Here is a 17531-nt window from a genome sequence, read left to right as displayed (position 1 = left end):
GGTTACCATTCAGAGCCAAATGCTGTACAGATGCATCGTTGGTCTGTATGCTTGTGAAGAGTTCTGTTGCTATGGGGAAGAGAGATGATGTTGCAGCACATGATGAATGAGCATGGAAGGGGAGGGATAACGAAGGAGACAATGGACTCTGCTGATCCTTAGACAAGATGACCTGGCAGTCCGGATCTCTTTTTGATACATCTGGGGGATTAGAGGCCGCCGTACAACCGTTAGACTCTTAGCATAGGCGGCCCCAAATGGCTGCCTTAGCCAAGATGCATCATGCGTGTGTACATGGTTCAGGATCTGTGCAGGGAGCAATGAAATCTCAGGACATTCTGGAGAAGACACTAGTAACCAAATGTTGAAAAGGACCCAAACTAAATAAAAAACAAGAATCTTTCACCATATAGCACCCAAACCTTTATAAATAGAAAACACAACAATATTGCCTTGTTATCCCTCTACAGTTGTTTCAAATGTTTGATAAGTGGGTTTCAGCCCACCACCATCTTTAATAACACAAGAAAAGCGCAAGCACACGAAAAACACGAGGCTCTGTTCTCACCATAGCAGAAAATAGACCGTTTTTACGACAATTAAAAACTGACAGTGAATGGATCCTATTTTATAAATACCCACCTGTACCCACTTGTCGGTCCATTGCGGTAAGAGATGCTTTGAGTTCTACGGGAGAAAAGCGGTTTCTAAACAATCCGTCATTGTAAGAGGAATGCAAATTCGAGACCTGCATGGTTTTTCCGGGACAGCAGATGTTTTTCCCATAGAAACCTATGGTGGAAACGCATCTGCTCTGGATTCCAACCAGGCCACTATGCACCATCAGAGCTAAAAAAAATCATTGCTGGATGCCGAGTGAAATAGAAAAGCATTTTTAATTATTTTTTTGTCCACTGACTTGGGTCATAGTTACTATTTTTATGTGTGTGTTAATGAAGGTAGAATTATACTATAAAAATGGACATTCGTATCCATACAAATGCATATTTGCGATACCTTCTCTTTAGATTAACTTATACCTTTTTTTCCTGCTTTATGGGTGATGTGAAAGTTTTTGCAGATGCAAGTCACAGCTTAGAGCAACACAGGACAAGTTACGTTCTCTATCCTTGAAGATCAATTAGTAGACCAAAGCGCTGACAGAACATGCTACCTAATTAGCAGCCGATGAACCATGTCAGCCACAAAGGAACACTACATGGCTTCAGGCTATCTGCTCCTACAAGGCCTCTTTACATAACAGTGGGATGTAAAGCACTCAGTCAGAGAACTGGGGCATATTGTCATGCATGGGGACAGGAGGTTCCTACAGGTCAACAAGTTGGGAGCCCCTGTAACCTGCTGTGAGCAAGGACAAGTGTTTATGTTGGCGGGAGGAGATACAAGGAGGCTTCTCCTCAGCTGCACAGAGGACCTTGTCTGATCAACAGGCTTATGTTTCTTCAGCTTCTGAAAACACCCAGCATGGCAGAAACCAAAGCTAGTCATTACAGGAGAACTCCACTTCAATTAAAACTTTATTGTAACTGATACACTAGTGACTTTGTAATATTATTGAATCCCATCTCTGTCGCACACTTACCCAGTCCTGTATTAGTGGCCGAGCTTGTTTTAATCTGTGTACTTTATAAGCTCCTTGATTAGCTGATGGCTACATTTTTTTTAAAGTAATTGATCAGGAGCTCCTTTATTGACTGTTTCCTGCGCTTGTAATGTCCACCAGAGCTACAGGTTATCTACTCAGACAGCTTTTATGGGTGCCCCATTCCATAGCAGTCTGAATGCATGGCAATACTGAGTCAAGAAGCAGGAACCCCATCCGCAGAGCCTGCGCTGAATAGCATATCTCTTGCCTCTACTGCGCATCAAAGATATTGCATCTAGTCTTATCACCTGTCTCTCAACTCCTCATCTGATGTTCCTTTTGGCAAAGTCTGCACTGGCTTCAAGTTTCCTTCAGAATCATATTGTAGCTATTGTGTTTTGCCTTCAAACCTCAAGAAAACAATTTCTTTTGTGGCTTTCAAATGCTTCTGGCCAATTCATTTTAGCACATTTTTTATTTCTTATTTGTCACATTTTCTTGCTACTAATTTGTACTGCTGTAATGTGTATTTATGGCCACTTGTCACTAGGTGTGAGACAATAAGAGGACTTCTGCTTTCAGTTTCTATATCCTCTGCTAGCAGAGAGACTACAAAGCATTCCAAGAATTTACAGCACGAGTACAGCAGGCTGAGGTCAAAAGCAGTGCATCTCAATCAAGATAATTCCCTTGAAGCTACTAATGGATTAAAGAATATGAAAGTTTTTTTAAGGTTTTTTTTTTTTAAGTTCCTCCCCTCCCACCTAACACTAGTATACAGGCATGTCGGCAGGGGGTAAGATTTAGGGATAACCTACAAACTACATATAGTGCCCTGGCTGGGATTCGAACCAGGGACCCAGTGCTGCAAGGCAAGAGCACTAACCACTACGTGTATACAATTTTTTTTTAAACATTTTTTACGTCTCTCTCTTCCATTATCAGAACCATCCAGACAAGCAGCATGAGGAGGAAGAGGCTGCGCGCATCACAGAACGTGCAAAGAAGTTCATTGAAATCAATCAGGCTTGGAAAATTTTAGGAAACGAAGAAACAAAAAGAGAGTATGACCTGCATCGGCGTGGTAGGTCAAGATGTCATCTGTGTGATAAGATTGCAATCCTGCACCTCACCTTCATTTCATTGAAAACCACTGTTAAGCTTACCATACACCATCAGATGGGATTTAGTAAACGTTCGATATCTGAGACTAATTATTTACCTGGGTTCTACCATGTACCACTTGATCAGATGTTTGTGTATGTCTGTTAAAATATTAGCTTGTCTGCTGGGGAGGGGACAGTGCAAACACTAGTGCACATGACAGGCAGGGGCCCCGAGCACTGCCACTGCTCGGGACCCCAAAACCAGCATATAACACAATAAGGGAGCGCAGGCAAGCCCCGGAGCTCCTCCCACTAGGAACTTGCCCCCACTACTCCTTCAACTCACCCAACACCAAAACAAATGCTTACTCCCTGACAGCCACTTATATATAGTCTGTAGACTGCCCGTCAGCCAATAAGTGCAAATACATTACACCTAGTCTGCAGTACTTCATTAAGTAGAGGCTGAGCAATTCAGCCAATCGTTGGAAAGGGCTTCAGTTGCATATAGACAAAGGCTATATGACCAGCAGGGGGCACCAGCGTGCAGGAAACGCCATCTCATCCGCCCCCCTCCTAACTAACCTGCATAAGGAGCTGCAAATGAAGTTTAAAATATGCAAACACTAGTGCACATGACAGGCAGGGGCCCCGAGCACTGCCACTGCTCGGGGCCCCAAAACCAGCTGGGGAGGGGACAGGAACAAGACTCCAGCGCCACACTCCATTCCTCCACTGCTTCCACTCACTTCAAAGTGAAAAAACCAAACAATGTGGTTCCCTGATCAGTATTCAATTAGCATTATGATTATAATATCGATCTGATGGGCCCAAGTTTTGATCATTTTTTTATAGATTCTCCGCTTTCATCAAATCTAAAATCTGTAAAACAAATAAAAGATGTTGTCAAAAAGAATAAATAAAAACATCTACATTCTCAGATGTTTTTAATAGATTCAATGAAAACATGAAATCTGACAAAAACGTATTTAAACATGAGTACATCCAAACGAATGTTGAAAATGTAATATCAGTTGTATATTGACTTGGCACTTGAACATTTCCTACAGATTGCACTGCATTGAGCAGATATTTAATAGAATATAGAGTGGAGCATGGCGGTACCCAGGGAAAACAATTGAGATCGGTCTGTTTAAAATTATAAATAATATTATGATGCAGCTAGTAGCCGATTGACCAATACATAATAATCAATGGTTGTAGCCAATCGTAGACAAATGGCTACAACTATCGGTCGTTTTAAGTGTCAGAGTTCTGAGGTCAGGTTTTTGGCTTTTTTTTGAGGGGGGGAAGGTTAATATTAGGCATTAGGTGTGAGGGGCTTAAAGGGAACCCAAGGTGAGAGGGCTATGGAGGCTGCCATATTTTTTTAAAAGGAAATAAATATAGGAGCTTCCATATCTCTCACCTCTGGTATCCTTTAAGGTTAGACATTTTATAGCAGAGGGTGCCGTGTATACTGCATAGTGAAGTATTGGTTATCATAATAATAGCGGCATCAGAAGGCATCCAAAATTAGAAATGTGTGTTTAGATTTAACCCCTGGAGTTTCTGTTGCCCATGTTTGTGACTGATTTTCCTCCATAGTCTTGCTTCCATTGCATTTGGTTGCGGATATAGCACAGTTATTTTAGTATGACACCTCCTAAAACCACACATGTGTGGATGTCTTTTATAGGCCTTTGGGAATAGAAATTCTTTCAGAGGTTAGTAGTGGATGATTCATCCCAGCTGCATCATTGCAACCTCTGCTGATGACTCGGGATCACAAACCACGTCCCAAAGCAGCACAGACCATGCAGTTTTAATGCCATGTTGCTATCTAAAGCAGGGAGTTTTGAATCAGCAGAGAGTTGCACAAAAAAAGTTGACCAGATATTTAATAATATGGTGCAGAAGAGCAGATGGGCTGCATGAAAGAATGGTTGTATTTAGATGAATGTAGCTTGTAGACACAACTCTCTGTGTGGGCGGGGGGGAGTCGAAAATTTACCTTGGTAGAGAGAAGCCTCTGGATCTCGCGTCCTCCTTCAGAGCATTGCTGCTGCCTGGGACCCTCTGAAAGTTTGTGGCCGTGCCCCCTTCCTGGAAAGTTTGGATGCAATGCGCAGGCGCACTGACGGCCCACACCTGTGCAGTAGCATGGAGCCGCTTGTGCACTCAGTGCAGAGGAGAAGACCAGAGTTGTAGCAAGGGACACAAATGACCTTTAGGGACTGTAAGAAGCCCTAGATAAGTAAAGTTTAAATTTATTTACTTGTCTAGGAAGTCCTTTAAGGGCTGGTTCAAATGGAAAGCTGCCAGTGGGTTGTTTAGCCAATGCTAAACACTTTTTGCTATCAAGCAGAATAGCGGTTGGCATCGATGCCTGGCGTTTTGTCATTACAGTGCATGCTGAGCCTCTAGGGGGGACACGGAACTGCAAAAACAGCTAGCGCTTAACCTTTTACAAAACGGGTGAGCCAGTCACAGTGGACACTGAACGGCAGCATGAAAAAAGGCACTGGTCCTTCAGGGGCTAGAGCTTTGCATTCCAAAATGAGTTAGAGACCCGAGCAGTGGGCCTAACTAAGGGGAGGGAAGCCTCTGGATCCTAACGAGGCTTCCAATGGTGTCCTCCATCGCTCGCCGGGACCCTCCTGCTGATTGGGGCCACACTCCTCTTTTGGCAAGAGCACAGCCATACTTGCAGTAGTACGGTGGTCATGCTCATGTAGGCACGGTGCCACCATGTGCTTGCTTGTAGAGGAACGTCGGTCATCTTTGGAGGGTCCGTGCTTGGCGATGGGGGACCAGAGGACGCTAAGGGAAGCCTCATTAGGATCCAGAGGATTCCCTTTCCTTAGATAGGTATTTGATTTTGTACCCTAGCGTGGCGGTCCAGGTTAGCTAGGGGGGATGTGGATAAGGTTAGCCATGGGGGCTGGTTAAGGTTAGCCATGGGGTTAACGTTGGGCATCTGTAGAGGCAAGGTTCAGTGTGAGAGAAGGGTTGTGTTTAGCTGTAGTAAAATATCTGTATTTAATGCCGATATTTTACTATTGTCATTTGCACTGTAAGGCCTAGTGCACACCAGAGCGGTTCGGCTGCGTTTTGCGATCCGCTTGCGGCTGTGGATACGCTTGGGTAATGTATTTCAATGGGCTGGTGCACACCAGAGCGGGAGGCGGTTTGCAGTAAACGCATACTTCCGGGCTGCTGCAGATTTTAGATTGCGGAGGCGTTTCTGCCTCCGATGTAAAGTATAGGAAAAACGCAAACCGCTCTGAAAAACGCCTGTTCAGAGCGGTTTTACCGGCGTTTTTGTTACAGAAGCTGTTCAGTAACAGCTTTACTGTAACGATATATGAAATTCTCTACACCAAAACCGCTACACAAAACCGCAAAACGCTAGCTAAAACGCTACAGAAAAAGAAGAAAAAGCGTTTCAAAATCTGCTAGCATTTTGCGGATCTGCTAGCGGGTTTTTGGTGTGCACAAGGCCTAAGAGTAGAATATCAGTATGTTTACCGAAATTCTACTACTGGCTTTTCTGAGCGCTTAACTTTCCAATGAATTCTAATTCATGTGAATTAGAAGTATACTTTTTAAACCCACTGCAGCAGCCACAGATGGAGATTTTCCAGTTTACTCAATCGATAGATTAGAGATCGGTTATATCATTGATTGGACATGTTGAATTCAAATTGTGTATAGCGCTCCCACTTTGTGGCAAAGATTAATCAACTTCCTATATGATAAATAGCCCTATAACGTCAGCTCACTAATACACATAAATCTATTGCACAGTCCAAAAGTTCACAAATCTATTGCACAGTCCTGTTCATCTATATTAGTAGTCCACTCCACATTCCATCTGATTTAAACAGGAACAGTTTCCACAATTTAATAATTATACTCTCACCGATGTCCAGAGGCTGATATTATGTACATCAGCAAAAGCGCTTGGTTGCTAATCCAAGTAGCAGCTCTCCTCGCTGGCTTCACCCTATATGCAGCTCAAACAAACAGGGGGAAGGACATAGCGTAATCCCGTTTTGTAAAACTTTCCAGATAGCTTCCTTCACCAGTGGAAAATTAAGATAACCAAAGACACCCTCCGTGTGTGTGTGCTATCAGCATGCACCCCACACCGCCAGTACATATAAACGCTCACCAGATTGTCCGGCTGACCAATTACAGACCAGCAGCTACGTTTGAGGTGTCATTCATCAGTAGGTTTCCGCTATGCCAGCTAACTCCTTAAAAGACTCAGAAGAGAAGTTCCATAGCGTAATACCGTTTATTATAAAATATAAATCAATAAAATTGCACTCACAATTGTAAAATAGATATGCGCATATCATATATGGACGTCCTCATCCGCTCTCTCGCATCTGCGTCTCTGCTGCCGTCGCGCCTGAGGCCACGCCCCACGCCCGACCATTGATTGGACATGCTTGTTGCGCCACTGATTTTCATCCGATTTGATAAAATTATTGAATCAGATTGTCGGGACGCAGAATTGCTTAGGTATATGGCCTCCTTAATATTTATTTAAATGATAGCCTAACCTTGTAACCATTCATATCTTACCATAACCTGATCCGGGCTTCAGATCCCCACAAATTGCTGATAACTTCTCATTTCTGGACCATGCTGAGATCTCACCACTGCTTTCAGATTTTATTGCCTTATCTGCATTAATGGATAGAAAGCCAAACTCCGTGCACAAGCTTGACCACTGCTGCCGAAACGAATGAGGCACAGGTCAGCAGAGAATTATTTAAAATAGAGTACCACTGACTTGCAAGTCGGCGGTTATTGTCCATGTAGAATAGAATGATGCGCCCTGACAGATAGGTTTACATGATAATCTGTTAGGGCTCGTTTCAATATAGCGTGCTTTCAGCCGGAAACGCGATCGCAGGTACAGCAGACAGTGCATAGACTGCACTTTCTGCTGTTTCCATTCATGCGCTGCAATTCACTTTTGAATCGCAGCGCATTGTTGCCTGCATTTCGAGGCAAATGGGTCCGCAATGCCATTCAGTATAATGAATAGGATTGCAAGCTCTGCCCCCCCCCCCCCCCTGGTAGTGACGCGCATGCGCTACATGGCAGCGAGTCCTTAGTCATCCGCATCGAACAATAACAAGTTCTATTGAGACAACTCGCATGTGGCTAGTTGCGCACTTATGGCAACGATCTGATCGGTAGACCGTCGTATTTAAATGTGCACAAACTGTGTTTCCTTGTCCTAAGCTGCCGGGGATCGCCGGTTTTATGACTGTTATCAAGTGTATATGGAGTTTTACAGGGATATCTATGAGATCTATGAATGAATGTATCAAGTATTTTTTATTTTTAAAACTTCCAATACAGGGAGTGCAGAATTATTAGGCAAATGAGTATTTTGACCACATCATCCTCTTTAAGCATGTTGTCTTACTCCAAGCTGTATAGGCTCGAAAGCCTACTACCAATTAAGCATATTAGGTGATGTGCATCTCTGTAATGAGAAGGGGTGTGGTCTAATGACATCAACACCCTATATCAGGTGTGCATAATTATTAGGCAACTTCCTTTCCTTTGGCAAAATGGGTCAAAAGAAGGACTTGACAGGCTCAGAAAAGTCAAAAATAGTGAGGTATCTTGCAAAGGGATGCAGCACTCTTAAAATTGCAAAGCTTCTGAAGCGTGATCATCGAACAATTAAGCGTTTCATTCAAAATAGTCAACAGGGTCGCAAGAAGCGTGTGGAAAAACCAAGGCGCAAAATAACTGCCCATGAACTGAGAAACGTCAAGTGTGCAGCTGCCAAGATGCCACTTGCCACCAGTTTGGCCATATTTCAGAGCTGCAACATCACTGGAGTGCCCAAAAGCACAAGGTGTGCAATACTCAAAGACATGGCCAAGGTAAGAAAGGCTGAAAGACGACCACCACTGAACAAGACACACAAGCTGACTGAAACATCAAGACTGGGCCAAGAAATATCTCAAGACTGATTTTTCTAAGGTTTTATGGACTATTGAAATGAGAGTGAGTCTTGATGGGCCCGTGGCTGGATTGGTAAAGGGCAGAGAGCTCCAGTCCGACTCAGACGTCAGCAAGGTGGAGGTGGAGTACTGGTTTGGGCTGGTATCATCAAAGATGAGCTTGTGGGGCCTTTTCGGGTTGAGGATGGTGTCAAGCTCAACTCCCAGTCCTACTGCCAGTTTCTGGAAGACACCTTCTTCAAGCAGTGGTACAGGAAGAAGTCTGCATTCTTCAAGAAAAACATGAGTTTCATGCAGGACAATGCTCCATCACACGCGTCCAAGTACTCCACAGTGTGGCTGGCAAGAAAGGGTATAAAAGAAAAAAAATTAATGACATGGCCTCCTTGTTCACCTGATCTGAACCCCATTGAGAACCTGTGGTCCATCATAAAATGTGAGATTTACAAGGAGGGAAAACAGTACACCTCTCTGAACAGTGTCTGGAAGGCTGTGGTTGCTGCTGCACGCAATGTTGATGGTGAACAGATCAAAACACTGACCAAATTCATGGATGGCAGGCTTTTGAGTGTCCTTGCAAAGAAAGGTGGCTATATTGGTCACTGATTTGTTTTTGTTTTGTTTTTGAATGTCAGAAATGTATATTTGTGAATGTTGAGATGTTATATTGGTTTCACTGGTAAAAATAAATAATTAAAATGGGTATATATTTGTTTTTTGTTAAGTAGCCTAATAATTATGCACAGTAATAGTCACCTGCACACACAGATATCCCCCTAAAATAGCTAAAACTAAAAACAAACTAAAAACTACTTTCAAAAATACTCAGCTTTGATATTAATGAGTTTTTGGGTTCATTGAGAATATGGTTGTTGTTCAATAATAACATTATTCCTCAAAAATACAACTTGCCTAATAATTCTGCACTCCCTGTATTTTTACAAAACATTTTGATGCATAAATAGTTATTTCATTATATGATTGGTTCTAGGTGGGGAGTTCCAGCACATATTTTATGGTTAAAGCCCAAATTCAAGGCACAGTTTTTTTTTATATGAATTTTAGCAATATATTTGTGAGAAAACGTGGAAAAGCCGCCGTGTGTACTCAGAACGAGGCGGCTGATTCCGCGTCCAACACGGCGGTTGGCACGCGTAGGCCTACATCTAGTAGTATAGCCGAACGCGAAGAAACCACCGCATACCTTGACAGCGGTGCGGCGGATTCCGCGTCCAGCACGGCGGGTGCTTTACATCACGTCTGGTGTGGCTGTGACTGATAGTCCACACAGTTTCAGAAGGGCACGCGCGCGCGCTGAGAGGCAGAACTTACATGACAACCAGAAGGGAGTCAGCTGACCAAGCCGGTCAGCTGACGGTAGCACCACTTCCCATTGGTCCAGCACTTAGGGGAGGCGCTGGAGGGCGCTTTGCTATATATACTGGGTGCTGGTCCTTCTCTGGTTGTCTGCCGTTGCGATCACTACGTGGTAGCACTCAGACCTTTTTGTCAGTATCTGTGTGATTATTCGGACTAGTTCCAGGGTGTTGATGACTACGGAGCTCACACCCAAGACTAGGAATACTGTGTATTATCTGTGTTATTATTCAGACTAGGTACAGGGTGTTGATGATCAAGGACCTCACACCCAAGATTAGGAATTAGCCTTACCATCCTGTTATTCTTCAGTTCCAAGGTGTTGATGATCAAGGAGCTCACACCTAAAGACTAGACATTGTTGATTATTTGTTATGACCTTCTGCTTTCCTGACCTCTCTTCTGATCTCTGATTTGGTACTTCGTTATATCTGATACTCAGTTGCCAAACCTTGCTTGCCTTAGGACTCTGATTCAGTCTCTTCCACTGTATCTTATCTGTCTGTCTGTTGCCGACCTGGCTTGTCCGACCTCGAGAACTATCTCCTCGGTTTAGAGATAGTTCACAGATCTGTCAGTGACACTCCACCATTGGTGTCACTCACACTCTGGTCCTTCCCACTCTCAGCCTGACTCCTCCCCTTGGGGAGCCTCAGGCCATTGGAAGGAGCTTGTACTTGGGCAGTATCTCTTACTGCCTTGCACCCTTGATACGGGTGCTCTCCTCAAAGTATTACTGTTGCACCAAACACTCCTCTTACTCAGGTGTCCAGAGGTTAGAGATATAATTGATTATCGGTGATACTGCAGATCATCAATAATTGGGTATATATCTGTATTCTCGGTGATACTGCAGATCACCGATAATCAGATCCTCACTGTGTTACACCGATCGTTACAATATTATTTTGAATTATTCATGCATCAAAATATTTTGTAAAAATATTGGAAGTTTTAAAAATAAAAAATACCTGATGCATTCATTCATAGATGTTGTGCTCTTCCTTAGAACCTCCAACCACTACAAGATCACTTCCTCCTAGTGAGTCTTATGTCACTTCACCCTACCATATAATCCCTACTATGATAGGCTATCAGTCAGCATGGGGGGTGTGGCTTCAGCAGACCCAGAAATCACTGTTCCCGCCCCCTGCCGATGTGACTAAAGGGGGAGTGTTTCAGCCTGACTGGAGGTGAGCAGGCAGCTGGAACTTACTGAGAAAGAGATCAGGATCTATGAATTGATATAGCAGGCATTTTTCTTTTTTTAAAGTGAACCTCCGGACTAAAAATCTACTTAGCAGAGCTGAAAAGGCTTGGTGTTTCTTTAACCGTTTCATAGCATCAGAACTTTGTTTTTTTTTACCAAAGCATCATTTTTAGCTGCATTTTTAGCTAAGCTCCACCCATGAAAGAAAACTGCCCGGGCTTTTTTTCCCTGATGCTGTGCAAAGCATGATGGGATTTCCTATGTTGTATTCACGTTGCCTAGCAACTGGGAGGGGCGATCAGCACACAGGACAGTTGGAACTGTGTCTCATGCTCACTGTCAACTCCTTTCAACCAAAAAGATGGCTTCCCTCATGAAATCAAACATTTGCCTGTTCATTTAAAATAGGCTGGGTAAGAGATTATATTACCTACCTATTTTAATTAACATAACTAATGTAACTTAATGACAGTATGTTTGTTTAGGCTGAAGTTCCTCTTTATGTTGCAAAATGGCAACTTTTGAAATATGATTTTCTTTGCAAAATTAATTACAAATGTTGGTCTTAGATACGTATAATAAGCGCCAGAATTGGGACCGTTTCCACTAGGTGAGAATTTTTTCAGCATGCAAATTCGCATAGCAGTGGAAGCAGATTATTTCCATTAGATTTCCATTAGATGCGGAAATCACATCAAAGCTATTTTTGTGACTTTGCATGCAGGAAAGTCACGCACAATGTGATTTTCAAGTTTTCACGTGCGTGTTAGCTTGCGTGATAATGACAATTATCTTTGAAAAAAATCTCAATATTTTGTCAATATGCAAGCAAATTGTTATGTAAAATTTGCATCTATGCGCATGCAATTTTGCATTCAAATTGCGCATCCAAAGATTTACATGCGATTGGCATGCTTTGAGTGAAAACGCAGCCTAACACTAAATATGATGTACAAAACTTCACTTAACTGACATTGACCAGCCATGAATATGCAGTTCATTTTGGAAGTGTGCGCCAGATTTTGGGTGGGAAAGGAGTAGGAGATTTCTTACTGCAGAGGAATACAATAGTATTTGGCTGGAAAAATTACCACTGCCAATCGCTAGTCCCCTGATTATGGCCATAATGTCATGTAATGTTTGTAAAGCAGCCCTGAAGGACTTTGGTACTGCAAGAGTTAATCGAGATCAGATTTATGTAAATCTGCATCCCTCCCTGCAATTTGCTTTTTCTGCGCTCCTGAGAAAATAGTTACTTAAAAGAGCGGCGGGCTGATGGGAGCAAGGAAGAGGGAGAATGTAGGTCATCTCTGTCACACACAGGCTCCTGTTACATGATGTGATAGCCTGTCTTTCTGCATCGGCCTGGGGGTAGGAGTCCCTCAGCCTTCCATTAGAGCCTTCAATAAATGTATACCCACTCTCCTCGCTAATAGGAGGGGGGCTCAATAATAGTGCATCGCCTGTGGGGAAAACACTCAGTGGCACATTGCAGTAACACACTCTGGCTTATCTCTCATTCAGAGCTACCGTCCGCCTTCAGCCCAGCTGATGAGAAGCAGCCACATCTAGATTATTTACAAGATTCCCTACACTGCCCAATCAAAACCGCCCCTTGCGTCCTCGCTGCATCTCCCCTGCTGATGGCACTGATGGGACAGTCAGCACTGTTGTACTAGAGGCGGATAGATAGGCTGGACATGAAAGCTGCTAATATGTACATCAAGCCCAGAGCTTCCTGATGCTTTCTTTTCCTAACACAAGCTCTTTTGGGGAACTGTTATTCAGTTGACAAATTAGGCATGAGCAAGATGGGCTTGGTGATGCAGGATTTGACTTGTAGTGGGGGCATTACTCATGCTATCTCAGGCCTCTTTTTCACTTGCAGGTTGAACCTGAGTTGTTACCCTATTTTACCACAAGGGGCCGCAAAAGCAATAAAAGTCTGTGGAGACTTTAACACCTATAAATGTGGTCCGTTGTAGTGCGACGGAAGTATCTGATCCAACGTAAGGGCGGCAGCGCGTTACCACAAGCACCTCGCTTAACACACGGATGCTTGGGGGAATGGAAGTCTGTGGGCAACACAGTAAGTGTAAATGCTGAAGCGCGCATGTGCGGACCGACTGGTATCCCAGTGACGCACTTCCTGCCCAGCAAGGAGTACGTCACTGAACGGGTGGCGGTGCTATGCATACGACTCTACAGGGTCAAATGATTGTTGTTTTTTACATTATGGTGGGAGAATCGCATTGCAATGCAAAAAAAAAAAAAAAAAAGTGTAAAACTGGCCTCAATGAATCAGAAACAGGAAGATAACTACAGAAGTGGTCCTCTGCACACTAGAAATGCCGGTATACAGATCCCAGAGACCCGTTTGAAGCATCAGACCTCCAGGGGATTGCAAAATCCCAATGGGAATCCTCCCTGAGCACCACAGAGGATTTTCATCGGTCTACTACTCTGTGAACCAATGGAAATCCTTCCTGCGGAGGGACAATTCCCATTGGTCTATTGCAAATCAATGGTAGCCCAATGCTTCTGCTGGGGCTCTGGGAGCTGTATATCAGCGTTCTTCCATGCAGGGACCCAAACATACCATGACTGGTAAGTATTTTGGAAATAGTATGTGGGGAACAGACACCGTCCATTCTCATAGGCTGTCATTGATTCAGTTGCCATCCGCTTTGTGTGGCTGAATAGCAGAAATCGCACTCGACCTATACTTTCGTTCCGCTCGTGGGAACAGATCCATTGTGAACCAACGAATGTGAACACATCCTATTGCTTTGCATAAGATACGTTTGTATCCGTAATGATCCTTTCTGTTCAGTTCTGATAAATGAAACCTTTTTCCTGGCAGTGTGAACACATCATAAGACTTTTTGTTCCTTTTTTATACCTTTTTATAAGCATATTTTACAAGACAAAGAACTTGTGTAGAATGCAGGAATTTGAATTGGCTGACATATCAAAATACTACGATCTACTCCAAAGTGGACCTGAACTGTTGTGTAGGACACAAGGAAAACGGAGAGAAATGCACCCTTGTGATTTTAGAGAGAGAGACGGTCTAATTCTCCCTCATCTTCAAGCAAGTGTAATTTGATTTCTCAGCTGTGTCCGCAAAGAAATGTGGCAGTCCACAGACACATCTAATATGTAACAGGATGTTAACACTTTCTCTGCTTCCACGAAAGCAGGAAGACGACACACTGCAGATTTATTGCAGGAGTCCTATAAGCTGTAACCAAGAAATGTTTTTCTTTAAAGGTTATTATACTGTTGCTTATTTTTTAGAGCAGAGAGGAAGTTCTGAGTTCAGGTCTGCTTTAACAGTTTATAAAAAACAAGCCTGGTTAATTGGTTGCCAGTGCCAGCCTGACCAGAACACCATGTACAATTAATTGCCAAGCAGACACAAATGCTGGGAACTGTATAAGCCGTGGTTTTCATCACTGATCTGTTTAGAAATGGAAACCACAAAATCCGGCTGATTTGTTGAGTCCATCCGGCAATAAGGAAGCTATTCTGTGACGTTACAGTCTACAGTTCAGAACTAATAAAGCAATGACAGCTCATTGGTGTGCTTTACAAGACTTAAATGGGAGAGAGCTTAACCTGTTTGGACAGTATCCAAAATTATATAATTGGTGGCTGTATAGAGATTTCAGGCACCCACCACAGACCAATATCCAGCAAATGGATGATCTGCTGCCTGTTTAAAGTGAAACTCCATCTATGTTCATAAAACAAAAATAAATGACTTAGAGAGGATGTGGAAACTGTCCTTTTTATTCCTTTCAATCACTGAGCCAGAATGAATAAGTAGATCAGGATATCTGACTCATGTCTGACTTAACTGGCTGTGTGCTTGTTACTTGTATGTGTGCCTCATACACTGCCAAAGACAAAAGATCAACAGGACCACAGTAGTAGTAGGTTAGTAGTTTGTAGCATTTTATTAAAGGGCAAAAAAATAAATTGTCAGCATCCATAGGCCTCTCACAGCAAATTGCCTGCCTGCCCCCTTATCCTTTTTCTCTAATACTTTTAGCCATAGACCCTGAATAAGCATGCAGATCAGGTGCTCTGAAGTCTGACAATGTTAGCCACATGCTTGTTTCAGGTGTGTGATTCAGATACTACTGATGCATGAAAGATCAGCAGGCTGTCAGGCAACTGGTATTGTATAAGAGGGAAGAAAAGTGGCAGCCTCCATATCCATCTCACTTCAGATGTTTCTTAAAGAGGATCTGTATTAAGAAATAATGCCCCTGGGGGATACTTGCCTCGAGAGGGGGAAGCCTCTGGTTCCTATCCTCCTTCGTCCCACGGCAGCAGCGATAGAGCTCCCCAAACGGTGAGGATGTAAACCTTTACCTTCCCGGCTACAGCACAGGCGCAGTAGCGGCTCTCGGCTCCGAAATAAGCGGAAATAGCTGATCCCAGTTGGGTCCACTCTACTGCGCAGGCGCAAGTCTCCTGTGTCTGCTCAGTAGAGCGGACCCAACTGGGATTGGCTGTTTTGGTGTATTTCCGAGCAGAGAGCCGCAACAGCGCCACCCACTGAAGCCAAGGAAGGTAACTACTGCACAACCTGACAGATTGTCTGCTGTGCCTTCTGAGGGCAGATAGAGACCACTGTGGGACGGGGAAGCCTCGATAGGATCCAGAGGCTTCCCCCTCCCGAGGTGAGTACCCCCAGGGGCATTTTTTTTTTTTTTTTATACAGAGTCTCGTTAACATTCTGCACCTGCGCAGTACACTTCCGATGACACTGGGGCGCACACCTGCACATGTTCAGTATTGGCTAAAGTTATTGGTTAGGATTAGGCATAGATTACGAGGGTAAGTGTTAAAACATTTATGGCAAATTTGCATTAACTAGCAATACACAAAGATTTGTGTGTTGCCTATATTTATACTTTTTGCTATAAATTTCTTTTAAGTACCTGGCTGCAGTTATTTCCCCAGCATAGAGCAGACCACCTGACTCCAAATCCATCTTTGTGGCCAGCACTGCTGCTATGGTTCCTCCCTGCTCAGTGTGTAATAAAGCTTTTAAAGGACACCTCAAGTGAGAGGTGTATTTTTTTTTATAGGGACTCAGAGCACCTCTCATTGGGTATGCCTTTAAGACTCCGCCCAGTACTGCAACGTACTTAAATATGCATACCTTTCTGTAGCTTGTGCTCTCCTCATTCATTTGATGCTTGAATCGCCATTCTACACCAAATAGTTTTCGTTCAATTTCAATTTAAAAATAGTGGCTGCCATCTTGGCATAGTGGCTGCCATCTTGGCTATGTTATAACTTCCGAGTCACCCCTGTCTTCTCTGTTAGAGGAGTGCATCACTGAATGAAGCAGGAAGAGGAAGTGACACGCATAGCTATTGCAAGAGGCTCCTCCAGAGAGGTCCTAGTACGACTTTGTTGGAAGTCATCTGGCTTAAAGGCATGCCCATGAGAGGTGCTCGGAGTCCCTTTAAAGGAAGCATCAGGCATAAAATGCTGCCCCCTGACATACTTACCTGAGGCTTTCTCCAGCCCCTTGCAGCTGACATGTCCCAGGCGCATCTCCGCTTGCAGCCTCCAGCCCGGGGTTCCCGCCGGTGCCGAGGCTGGCTTCCTCTAGTGCACCTGCAAGAGTGCTGCTGTAAATCAAGTCCACGTTGTCCGTGGTGTACTGCGCAGGCACAGGCGCAGTACACCGCAGACAACATGGGCTTTATTGACAGCGGCGCTCACGCAGGCACAGTAAGGACGAGCTCAGCCTCGGCACTGGCGGGGACCCCAGGTTGGCAGCTGCAAGCTGAGATGCGGCGTGGGACTTGTGGGCTGCAAGGGGCTGGAGGAAGCCCCAGGTAAGTATGTCAGGAAAGAGCATTTTACGCATGATGATTCCTTTAAGCAATACCAGTTGCTTGACTATCCTGCTGATTCTTTGCCTCTAATACTTTTATTTATAGACCCTGAACAAGCATGCAGCAGATCAGGCGTTTCTGACATTGTCAGATCTGACAAGATTAGCTGCATGCTTGTTTCTGGCTTAATTTAGACACTACTGCAGCCAAATGGACTAGCAGGGCTGCCCAGCAAATGGTACTGCTTAGAAGGAAATAAATATGGCAGCCTCCATATCCATCTAAGTTCAGGCATCCTGTAAACCTTTCCACATTTTCCCCAATGTATTGACAAAAGTCATGTGCTCCTCTCACTAGCCTGCC

At 43.9% G+C, this 17531-nt stretch overlaps 1 protein-coding gene across 6 annotated transcripts in view; it reads left to right on the top strand.

Moving 5' to 3' along the window:
- DNAJC24 (DnaJ heat shock protein family (Hsp40) member C24) overlaps positions 1 to 17531 on the top strand; it is a 177234-nt gene that overhangs the window by 148215 nt on the left and 11488 nt on the right. For 5 of the 6 annotated variants that reach the window (XM_068260487.1, XM_068260485.1, XM_068260486.1 and 2 more), the window contains one exon: positions 2552 to 2690. The exons of the other annotated variant lie outside the window; for it this stretch is intronic. In XM_068260487.1, the coding sequence (XP_068116588.1) occupies positions 2552 to 2690 (139 nt within the window). The remainder of the gene's footprint in view (positions 1 to 2551; positions 2691 to 17531) is intronic. 6 annotated transcript variants of the gene reach the window in all.

The sequence above is a fragment of the Hyperolius riggenbachi genome, chromosome 11 (assembly GCF_040937935.1).
Source record: "Hyperolius riggenbachi isolate aHypRig1 chromosome 11, aHypRig1.pri, whole genome shotgun sequence".
Taxonomy (NCBI): domain Eukaryota; kingdom Metazoa; phylum Chordata; class Amphibia; order Anura; family Hyperoliidae; genus Hyperolius; species Hyperolius riggenbachi.
The sequence above is the reverse complement of the archived record's forward strand: the minus strand, read 5'-3'. Positions and strand labels throughout refer to the sequence as shown.